At 42.4% G+C, this 11,073-nt stretch overlaps 1 protein-coding gene across 1 annotated transcript in view; it reads left to right on the forward strand.

Moving 5' to 3' along the window:
- Nucleotides 1-375: 375 nt before the first annotated feature.
- Nucleotides 376-11,073, forward strand: part of tmem101 (transmembrane protein 101) — a 19,359-nt gene continuing 8,661 nt past the window's right edge. Inside the window, exons 1-2 of the mRNA XM_080789105.1 lie at nt 376-782; nt 6,759-6,939. Of these exons, the coding sequence (XP_080645231.1) occupies nt 655-782; nt 6,759-6,939 (309 nt within the window). The 5' untranslated portion in view covers nt 376-654. The remainder of the gene's footprint in view (nt 783-6,758; nt 6,940-11,073) is intronic.

Genomic DNA, 11,073 nt, shown 5'->3' on the forward strand with positions numbered 1-11,073 from the left:
ATTATTATTATTATTAATAATAATAATAATTATAATTATTATTATAATTGTAGTAATAATAGCTATTATTGCTGTAAAAGTTAATAAATAAAGATGTGTTTGGTGTATTTGGCCAATCACAGCTAGCCCACTATTCAACTTGTGTCATAGATTTGTGAACTCGTGTTTACATTATAAGCTTTTTATTGTTTTAATTTAATTTTATATATATATTTTAGTATTGACTGCTCTAGGGGCGGGTGGGTACTGCTGCGGAACTACAGCCCGGCCGGACCGGTGACACGAGGACCGGTTGTGTGGTCGGACCGGTGTTGTGAAGGGACCGGAGCGGATGTGTGCAACCTCCAAATGACCCCCCCGTGATACGATGATGTTTTCACTGAGCAAAAAGCGAAGAGATATAATTATTGTTACTGTAGGATCTAGAACGATAAACACTGTTGAACGTTATTAATTATTACTGTAGGAAGATAAAACACTGTTGAACGTTATTAATTATTACTGTAGGAAGATAAAACACTGCCGAACAAACCGCTTTAATTACAACCATTCACTGCTGTAGTTTAATGTGAGTTTAAGGTGTTTACATTTAGAAGCTGCTACTTGTCGGAACCGAGCGAATTAATTACAAGATTTGATCACACGCACACAGTGATGGCTCCCAGCAGAAAGGAGCTGCTTCGCTTCCTGTGTCAGTTTGGAGGATTCATTCTGACCCGCTTTGGGTTCTGGAACTGTTTCACCATGTTGATGCTGTTCGCCGAGCGGGCTGACGCCAAGAGGTAGGTTGTGTGTGTGTGTGTGTGTGTGTGTGTGTGTGTGTGTGTGTGTGTGAGAGAGTGAGAGAGTGTGTGTGTGTTAGCCCCTCTCGGAACCCCCTGGGTCAGCCCAATCCGAACCGAACCGGGCTTTGTCAGAAACTTCAGTACCATTGGGTTCTGACTTGTGGGGCTGTGTGTGTGTGTGTGTGTGTGTGTGTGTGTGTGTGTGTGTGTGTGTGTGTGTGTGTGTGTGTGTGAGTGTGAGTGAGTGAGAGAGTGAGAGTGAGAGTGAGAGTGAGAGAGTGAGTGTGTGTGCAGCATATTCTGATCCAGTCTTGAAGTCTTTTGAATGAAACACCATTTATTTGTAGTCCTGTTTTAGTCCTGAATAGGAGACCACTCTGATTATGAGACCACCCCCATTTATCAAGACTCATTTAGTGGGAAAAAAGTTCATTGAATGTCAACTAGTCTCCATTTAGTCCCAGATTATAATAATACCACCCTGTTTTATAGCATATTTGGCATTGGGGACAAAACCTAGTTTTATATCATTCAGGTTGTTACAGTGTCAGTGTTACAGTGATGTAAATAAGAGTTTAAAATGTTGGCACATAGCCCTAGGACGGCTCTTGTTGTTACATACAGTATGTACAGTATTTCACATACATGAGCCATAGATCACATCCATGATTTCTTGTATAACTTCTTTATGTGCGACATAAATGTGATGAATGCTCCGTTTGTACTCACCCATTAAATAATTCCAAAGACGTGGTGTGAAATATGGTCCTCTAGTGTTATATCCATGTGAAAGTTCTGGCACAAAACGCGTATTTAGTGAATTATCTCCACTTTTTTCAAGAGATACACGCCTTTCTCTCCGGCGAGGGGGGGCCGGAGTGATCGATGAACTTATTTTAGATACTTCCTGTTGTTTACCGCAGACGTCATCACCAATTGACCAGCTGGGAAACACAAAAGTTTGCGGTCACACAATTGGCAGGTGCTTTGCGATAGGTGCTGGGTAATTAATCACACCACCTGCCAATTGTGTGACTGCAAACTTTTGTGTTTCCCTGGTCAATTGGTGATGACGTGATGACGATTCACTCCACGTCTTTGGAATTATTTAATGGGTGAGTACAAACGGAGCATTTATCACATTTATGCTGCACATATTCATATCTACAAGGAAACGGTGCAAGCTATCTATGCCTATGATACATGAAAATTTACGAAGTGTAATTAAATGATCACAGGCATTCTAGGTCTAGCCCGCGCCCTAACAAACTAACTAAATTGGTGTTGTTTATTTCAACACTTTTCACATCACTGTCCATTATTTATTTATTCGTCATCTGAGACACGGATTGATATTATTAACAGATTGTATAATCATTATACAATCTTGGGTTCAGTTCAAACCGTGCCGTAATTTGCAACTCTAGATTTGTTTTAATGATGGGATGAATCTAGAGTTGCAATTCAATCCCCTCCATTGACTCCCCACTCATCCAAATTGCGTTTGCGATCTGCTTGTATTAAAACAACGTTAAACTCACCAACATTGCAGCTCTAGGCCAAGCTTGAATTATCCTCTTTCAATCTGCCGAGCTTTTGTTTCATAAAAGTCCTACGTAGACATTTTGTTCTGAGATACTTTCTGTCAAGAAATTCTGTGCATGTGATTCTTTTTCTAAGTGTTGCAGTTTGGAAGCACTTGTTTTTTGTTAACGGGTCGCGCTGCTGCCTCCTCATTATGTGCAAATTCGAAACAGGTGGAACGCAGGGCCGTTCAGTGACATACGACGAGTGCTTCCAAACTGCACTTAGAAAAATAATCACTTACACAGAATTTCTTGACAGAAAGTATCTCATAACAATGTCTACGGTGGATTTTTATGAAACAAAAGCTAGGCAGATTGAAAGATGATAATTCAAGCTTGGCCTAGATTCATGATCCCATTATTTTAAAAAAGCTAGAGTTGCAAATGGCGGCTAGTCTAGTCCCTGATTATAATACCACCCTGTTTTATAGAATATTTGCATTGGGGGAAAAAACCTAGTCTTATATCATTCAGGCCAAGTGTTACAGTGTTGGTAATACAGGTTTTCAATGTAATGAGTCCTAGTGCTGTCAGAACGAATTTCATAATATGAAAGAAATTCGAATATTAAAAAATATATATATATTCGAAAGCTAAAATTGACATTCGAATGGAGCTTTTATCATTTATTAATTCTATTTAATATATTTATTTTGTTTTATGTTATTTTATCCGCTCACTAAATGTATTGAGTAACGAATCTACCGCTGTGAAATCTCCACGGCCGCTTCCACTGCATGTGAAAAGGTGCACGTCCGGTCACGTCGCAGAAGAGGTCAATGATTGGCTAACGTAGGGCCAGATTTCAGGGTAAGCCAATCAGAGACAGTCTACAGGGTGGGCGGGCTTACTGGCTGTAACTCTTTTAATCACAGACACACAAACCCTTGTAACACATGCATAGATACGTCTAGTATACTACACAGACAGAAATCGCCGGTAGAACGAAAATCATAATACAGTCTCATGACACAACTTTATTGCACATCTGTGCTTGCCTTTCATCCACGCTTCTATAGCCTTTTAAATCTCATTTCCCATCCACGGGCACAAGCAAAGTGGTATCAGCATCTTCCACCCGATCTGTGGTGTTGATTCTGACGAGGGTAGCAACTAGTTAGCATGGGAGCTAACATTAGTTTAACGCCAAGGAGTCCTCCTTAATAACACTATGGTACACGGGAGGCGGCCTTTTTTCCGACAGCATTCTAGCCGACGGGGCAACGGTCCTCTCCGCAGCGGGGGGACAATGCTGCGTTTACACGGGCAGACACAGACGAATGCTAATATCATTTGGAGCAGCTACTGTACACGTCTGTTTGCATCAACCTGTTGCTGGCTTCACAATGAATGATAGACTTTATCGTTGCGTCTGCCCGTGTGTAATGGTCAGGGTTTCAATGTCCACAGCAGGCAGACCTGTCAAAAACCTTGCACTTCCCAAAACTCACAAGACATGCCAGCCACGTGTATTATTATAGGCTAAATATGAGCTAAAATAAACAATGTAAATATTCGAATATATTCGAAAATTACAAATAATGAAGCAATGAAATTCGAATTGGATTATAGAGGTGAACTGACAGCCCTAATGAGTCCCAGGATGCAGGGAAGGTCTTTTAGAAATGAGTCCCAGGATGGTCTTTTAGATCAGTGATGTAAACAGGTTTTCAATGTAATGAGTCCCAGGATGCAGGGAAGGTCTTTTAGAGATGAGTCCCAGGATGCAGGGAAGGTCTTTTAGAGATGAGTCCCAGGATGCAGGGAAGGTCTTTTAGAGATGAGTCCCAGGATGCAGGGAAGGTCTTTTAGAGATGAGTCCCAGGATGCAGGGAAGGTCTTTTAGAGATGAGTCCCAGGATGCAGGGAAGGTCTTTTAGAGATGAGTCCCAGGATGCAGGGAAGGTCTTTTAGAGATGAGTCCCAGGATGCAGGGAAGGTCTTTTAGAGATGAGTCCCAGGATGCAGGGAAGGTCTTTTAGAGATGAGTCCCAGGATGCAGGGAAGGTCTTTTAGAGATGAGTCCCAGGATGCAGGGAAGGTCTTTTAGAGATGAGTCCCAGGATGCAGGGAAGGTCTTTTAGAGATGAGTCCCAGGATGCAGGGAAGGTCTTTTAGAGATGAGTCCCAGGATGCAGGGAAGGTCTTTTAGAGATGAGTCCCAGGATGCAGGGAAGGTCTTTTAGAGATGAGTCCCAGGATGCAGGGAAGGTATTTTAGAGATGAGTCCCAGGATGCAGGGAAGGTCTTTTAGAGATGAGTCCCAGGATGCAGGGAAGGTCTTTTAGAGATGAGTCCCACTTCAACCACATTATAGAGTCATATTTAGTGCATTCCGTGGATGCAGAGGTCGTAACTATAAACTGCGTTTTGGGATGCAAAAATGCACCCTATTTTAATCTGACTGAGTGTTGCTACTTTTTTACTTCAGTAAAACAAAAAAGTGTGAGTGCTTTTTTTCCCCCAGCACTGGTCCTGTTACTCTGACAGGGCCGGCTGGATGCAGACATCTGGGATAGTTTTACTACTTCCAGCCTGTAATTATGATAATCACCGTCATTAATCTGGTGGAGTCAGGCCCGCCCTAGCCTCGATAACCAGGCTTTCATTTCGTCTGCGCGGAAAATGAAAGCCTGGATTTGCGCATGCTGGGCTGCACTGGTCTAAAAGTGGGATCGCTCCAAATGATGTGACGTTAGGGCTCTCTCATGTTGTGGGGGGGGGGGGGGGGGGGGGCATTTAGAAGCTCGTTCCACACAAACGATACACTCGTCTCTGATCTCGAAGTCTCTGATTTAGTACAAACGGCACTGCTCTTATTTACAATACAAATATATATTTGTATATATACAAACATACATTCGCTCTGCCCCCTCCATTGGTGTTTTTAAGTCTAACCTTAAGACTCATCTTTTCTCCCTGGCCTTTAACCCCTCCTGAGTCCATTTTATGCTTTCATGCTTACATCTTTGTCATTTTTATTAGTGTGTTTCTCATTTATATTCTGTGTTTTCTCCTGCCTGTTCTCTGTTTTTGCCACTGGTGTGCAGCACTTTGGTCAACCTGGGTTGTTTTAAAACGTGCTCTATAAATGATTTGATTTGATATAAACTATTCCATCAATCAATCAAATTGCAGGAAGCCAGACAGGCAGGTTTCGGTCTACGAAACTAATCAATTGACATTTTTACCTCCTTATATGATGGATTTCCTGTTTTGTAGCCCCTCCTATATTCAGCTTTGAGGGTCCTAGCCCCTCCTATAAACAGCTTTGACAATGAAAGGAGAAATCAGGTCAAATGTCCGGCAAATATGATGTAAATTTGTGGCAACACAAGTATTAAATGCCTGACGATTGATGTACGGTGACAGAGCGCCCCTCACTTCACACGGGTGTGATTTTCTTTAGAGAAGAAGTGTCTATTTGTACGTCTCTAAATGTTGTGATGAATTGAACATGGTGGAGCGTGCAGTAAACCAGCGTAATGCTGTATCAGTGAGTCTCTGCATTGAGTTGTGATTTCATGTGAAATTAACCCGTTCTGTGAAAACTGTTGACTCGTTTCGACCGAGACCGATTCTACAAAATGTCTTCTGACCTGAGATCAGATTCTTCTACATCCTGACAGTTTTCTGAAAAAGCCTGTGTTTCTATGTCAGTCGTTCTTCAATTTTTCAAAAATAGCAGACCTACAAGCTCGTAGCGCGCCACTCGGTGGCGCGCTATGAGCTTGTAGATCTGCTATTTTTCAATAGCTAACACCAACAGGGGTCCCCGCCCCCAAAATGGGTTAAATCAGTAAAACAGTTTTCTGAAAAAAAACCCATGTTTCTATATCAGTATCTCTCAAACAATTGCATGTCAAGGACCCCCAAGGACCCCCAAGAATATATGAATATCACTGAATATACCTTTAACCCGGGGGTGGGCCACTGGCGGCCCGGGGGCCACATGCGGCCCCCACCTTCACTTAATGCGGCCCTCAGGTTAATGTCAGAATACTGATATAATAATATTGGTTTCAGCTGTTTACAATTCCACAACATGCAAACATGACCCGCTTTAATTACTTCAGTCTAAATTAGTAGCTCAATGCTTCAACACAAGTATAATTAAAGGCATTTGAAATGACATGAAAATGTTAATTTTCAGGATTCCAATTCAAAAATAGCAAAAATTCAAGATTTCAATTCGAACATAGCAAAAATAGCCGATCTACAAGCTCAAAACGCGTCGCAGCGTGACGCGTGTTGAGCTTGTAGATCGGCTATTTTTGCTACGACAGCAACATATGGCCCTAGGCAGTTAGTGTGGAAACATAGTGGCTCCTCTCCATCATCAAAGTTGCCCACCCCTGCTTTAACCAATCAACCAATGTGCTTGCAGGAAGCCGGACATCCAGGTGCCCTACCTGTACGTGGATATGGGCGTGGCCGTGCTGTGCGCCAGCTTCATGTCGTTCGGCGTCAAGCGGCGTTGGTTCGCCCTGGCCTCCGCCGTCCAGCTGGCCCTCAGCACCTACGCCTCCTACGCCACGGGACAGGTCACCTATGGGGAGTGGCTTAAGGTGAGTTATGGGGAGTGGCTTAAGGTGAGTTATGGGGAGTGGCTTAAGGTGAGTTATGGGGAGTGGCTTAAGGTGAGAGGACAGGTCACCTGTGGGGAGTGGCTTAAGGTGAGTTATGGGGAGTGGCTTAAGGTGAGTTATGGGGAGTGGCTTAAGGTGAGTTATGGGGAGTGGCTTATGGTGAGAGGACAGATCACCTGTGGGGAGTGGCTTAAGGTGAGTTATGGGGAGTGGCTTATGGTGAGAGGTACCAGGTACCAGGTACCCGTAGGGCTGACCTTCGATTCCGTATTTGATGATCAATCATGATCGATTCCTTTGTTTCGATCTTCGACGCTTCGAAACCCAACGGGAGGGGGGGGGGTGCGATACGCGATGCGAGCAGTGACTTTTTGGCTTAACCCATTCTGACCTGAGATCAGATTCATACGAGGTTTCCACTGGACACACACTGGTCTTATTAACCCATTCTGACCTGAGATCAGATTCTAAAAATGTCAGTCGTTCTTCGATTTTTCAAAAAAAGCAGACCTACAAGCTCGTAGCGCGCCACTCGGTGGCGCGCTATGAGCTTGTAGATCTGCTATTTTTCAATAGCTAAAGCATAACATGATGCTAAACACCAAAACGGGTTCCCGTACAGAATGGGTTAAACAACGATATAGCGTAGAGAAAGGCATGCTTGGATTGGTCTCATTTATTTTAAACAATAAGCAACAACTGTTGCAGCCTTCATGAAAGCAGTGACGCACAAATAATTAGGCTTAATAAAACATCCGACCGTAACAAGTCAACTGCCTGACACAGGCATTACCTCTCAAATAACAAATATATATAATCCAGAAAATGTAGGGATTTAGCTTCTCTTCCGATTGAAACTCAGATGTGAAAAAACCAAAAAAAGCACCACCATGAATGAACTCTTTATTTTTTCTTCTCCTCTTGCCGCAACTAAAGCGTCATTTAATCGAGGCCTTATTACTTTTGATTAATTGAACATGCAGGGGACCCTCTTGTAAACCAGTGTAATGCTTAATTGGGTCGTCCACTCAGTTAACAGTCTTTGTATTTAGTTTGTGCTTGAAATGTAGCCTACTGTAATTCTGCAAACTGTTAATACATATTTAAATCAATCAAACTCAAGCAATTGCGAGCCGCACGCATGCGGCTCGCGGAGCAAAGGAGGAATTGAGGAATTAAACACAATAGTATCAGTGCAACACTGTAGGCCTACAGAAAATATGAACAGAGGCATTACTTCTCTTATAACATAACGAAAACAAAACTCACAGCAGCAATTGCGATCGAGGCGCACGCATGCGGCTGAGTTTTGTTTTCGTTGTGTTAACTTAACAGATATGAACAGAGCTACTTCTCTTAACATTGTTAAGAGAAGTAATGCCTCTGTTCATATTTTCTGTATAGTGTTGCACTGATACTATTGTGTTTAATAACTCCATTCCTCCTTTGCTCCGCGAGTCGCATGCGTGGCGCCTCACAATTGCTGCTGTGTTTGAATGATTGAAATATGTATTAACAGTTTGCAGAATTACAGTAGGCTACAGATGAACCATCCAGCTTTATCGCATGCACCTAAAAACATAATGATAACAATCTAACCTTACATTAGCCATGGGGTATTATGTTTCGCCTCCGAAGCACGTTTCGTTTATTATAATACTTGTTCCAAGGATTTTTCAAACTCGTCGTGGACTTGTGATACGCCAATTTCTTGTCACATATTTGACACACTACTTGTTCTTTGTTGTCTTGGCATATTCTAAAATGCAACCACACTTTAGATTTATTTTGTGGTGGCATGACTGCAGGCTGCAGCTGTTCTGTGTGTTGTCTTCCTTGTTGTTACCACGAGTGAGGGGGAGAGGGGAGGCGGCGTTGCGAGGTGCTGCGAGGCGCGAGCTGGCTCGCGGACCAAAATGGGACGCTTTTTTTTTTATGGCTATTCGATTCAAAATTTAAAAATCGATTCCCGTGCCTATCGATTGAACGTCGATTAATCCATTTTTTTGGGTCAGCCCTAGTGAGAGGACAGGTCACCTATGGGGAGTGGCTTAAGGGGAGTTAAGGGGAGTGGCTTAAGGGGAGTTAAGGGGAGTGGCTTAAGGTGAGTTAAGGGGAGTGGCTTATGGTGAGAGGACAGGTGACCTATGGGGAGTAGGCAGGTGCATTATTGGGAGTGGCTTAAGGTTAGCGGACCTTAGATTTTATATAAGAATAGAGAAGACATCCGAGTTCTCCTCCCATCCACTTGCATTAAGTTGCTCAAAAGCGCATGAGGCGATTTCACTCCTCCTTCCGTGTAGGAACAGAGTGCATTCTGGGATGGATTTGCCCCAAACACACGGACGTGCTGCCGTCGTGAACGTGCACAATGATAGTCAACGGACCAGCGCGTTCATGTGTTTGGGCCCACGCTGCAATACCGATGTGTAGTTCTATGCACTCTACCAGCCCATAGACATTATATAAAGGCTAGATGGCCCCAGTGCATTGTGGGATGTGTAGTTCTATGTACTCTGACAGCCCATAGACATTATATATAAAGGGCTAGATGGCCCAGTGCATTGTGGGATGTGTAGTTCTATGTGTACTCTACCAGCCCATAGACATTATATATAAAGGCTAGATGGCCCCAGTGCATTGTGGGATGTGTAGTTCTATGTACTCTATGTGTCTCTGACGTAGTTCACCCGGCGGCCATCTTGCTTCGGGGGCTACAGTACAGTACAGTACAGTACAGTACAGTACAGTACAGTACAGTACAGTACAGTACGTTCTACGGCAGCTCAAACTAAAACGGCCACAACTCGCTCAAATCCCGACGGATTTACAAACGGGTTGGTTTATTACCAGAGGCTTAATGTTAGTTTCTATATCATACATTTTATTACCAGAGGCTTAATGTTAGTTTCTATATCATACATTTTATTACCAGAGGCTTAATGTTAGTTTCTATATCATACATTTTATTACCAGAGGCTTAATGTTAGTTTCTATATCATACATTTTATTACCAGAGGCTTAATGTTAGTTTCTATATCATACATTTTATTACCAAAGGCTTAACGTTAGTTTCTATATCATACATTTTATTACCAAAGGCTTAATGTTAGTTTCTATATCATACATTTTATTACCAGAGGCTTAATGTTAGTTTCTATATCATACATTTTATTACCAGAGGCTTAATGTTAGTTTCTATATCATACGTGGGCAACTGGCGGCCCGTGGGCCACATGCGGCCCCCACCATCACTAGGGTTGGGATTCGTTAGGATTTTAACGGTTCCGAATCCTTCCCGGATCCCTCTTAACGGTTCCGGTTCCTAACGGTTCCCTTAATGGATCCTAATATTATTTATTTCCCCTTTTTTTCTGACATAGATTATGCTTATATTATAACTAACCTAACCAAGTACATAATAAACACAAATTCATTCATTCAAATTATTGAAAATGCACTTTACAATTATGAGGTGGCACTATTATTTAAACTTCACCACCAGCAGCAGATAGCCACCACAACAATATCATTGTTGCAATTTGTACTGTATATTAAATATACAGTACACATTAATGATATTGTTGCAGTGAAAAATGTTGTCTTTAATGTTCAAATTAATTTAATATGAAGGACCCCTTACCTTACCCTAATGGAAACAAGCCATAGTGCTTTATTGGATTATAAAATCCTCAAGCAGACCTTGTATTGAACTGTATGCTACGTTCCTGTGCTTTTTTCTGCAATTGTTTATAAAGTAATCAATCTATGGAGGTATATGCACCTCCTAAACGCTGGGCTCTCAACAGCCACGCGATTAATTTAGAGCCAAATCAAAAGCAATTGATCGAGTCGCATATAAGTTGTAAAAGTAAATGCAGACAGATTGATTTGGCTCTATAGTTAACGTGATTCATAAAATACAGTGGTACAATACGCCTAATGAAAAGCTCTGTAGACGTTAGTAGTTTTTATTTTCCATTACGTTACTAGCATGGGGAAAGTAAACCAGCCTTGCATCAGATCGTCCCCCGCCGGCTGTGGTGGAGCTGCGGGGAGAGGGCACGGCTTTCCGCATGGCTCACAAACGCGATGTGTAGGCATATTGATTTT

This window comes from Protomyctophum bolini (assembly GCF_963924005.1).
Source record: "Protomyctophum bolini genome assembly, chromosome: 18".
Taxonomy (NCBI): domain Eukaryota; kingdom Metazoa; phylum Chordata; class Actinopteri; order Myctophiformes; family Myctophidae; genus Protomyctophum; species Protomyctophum bolini.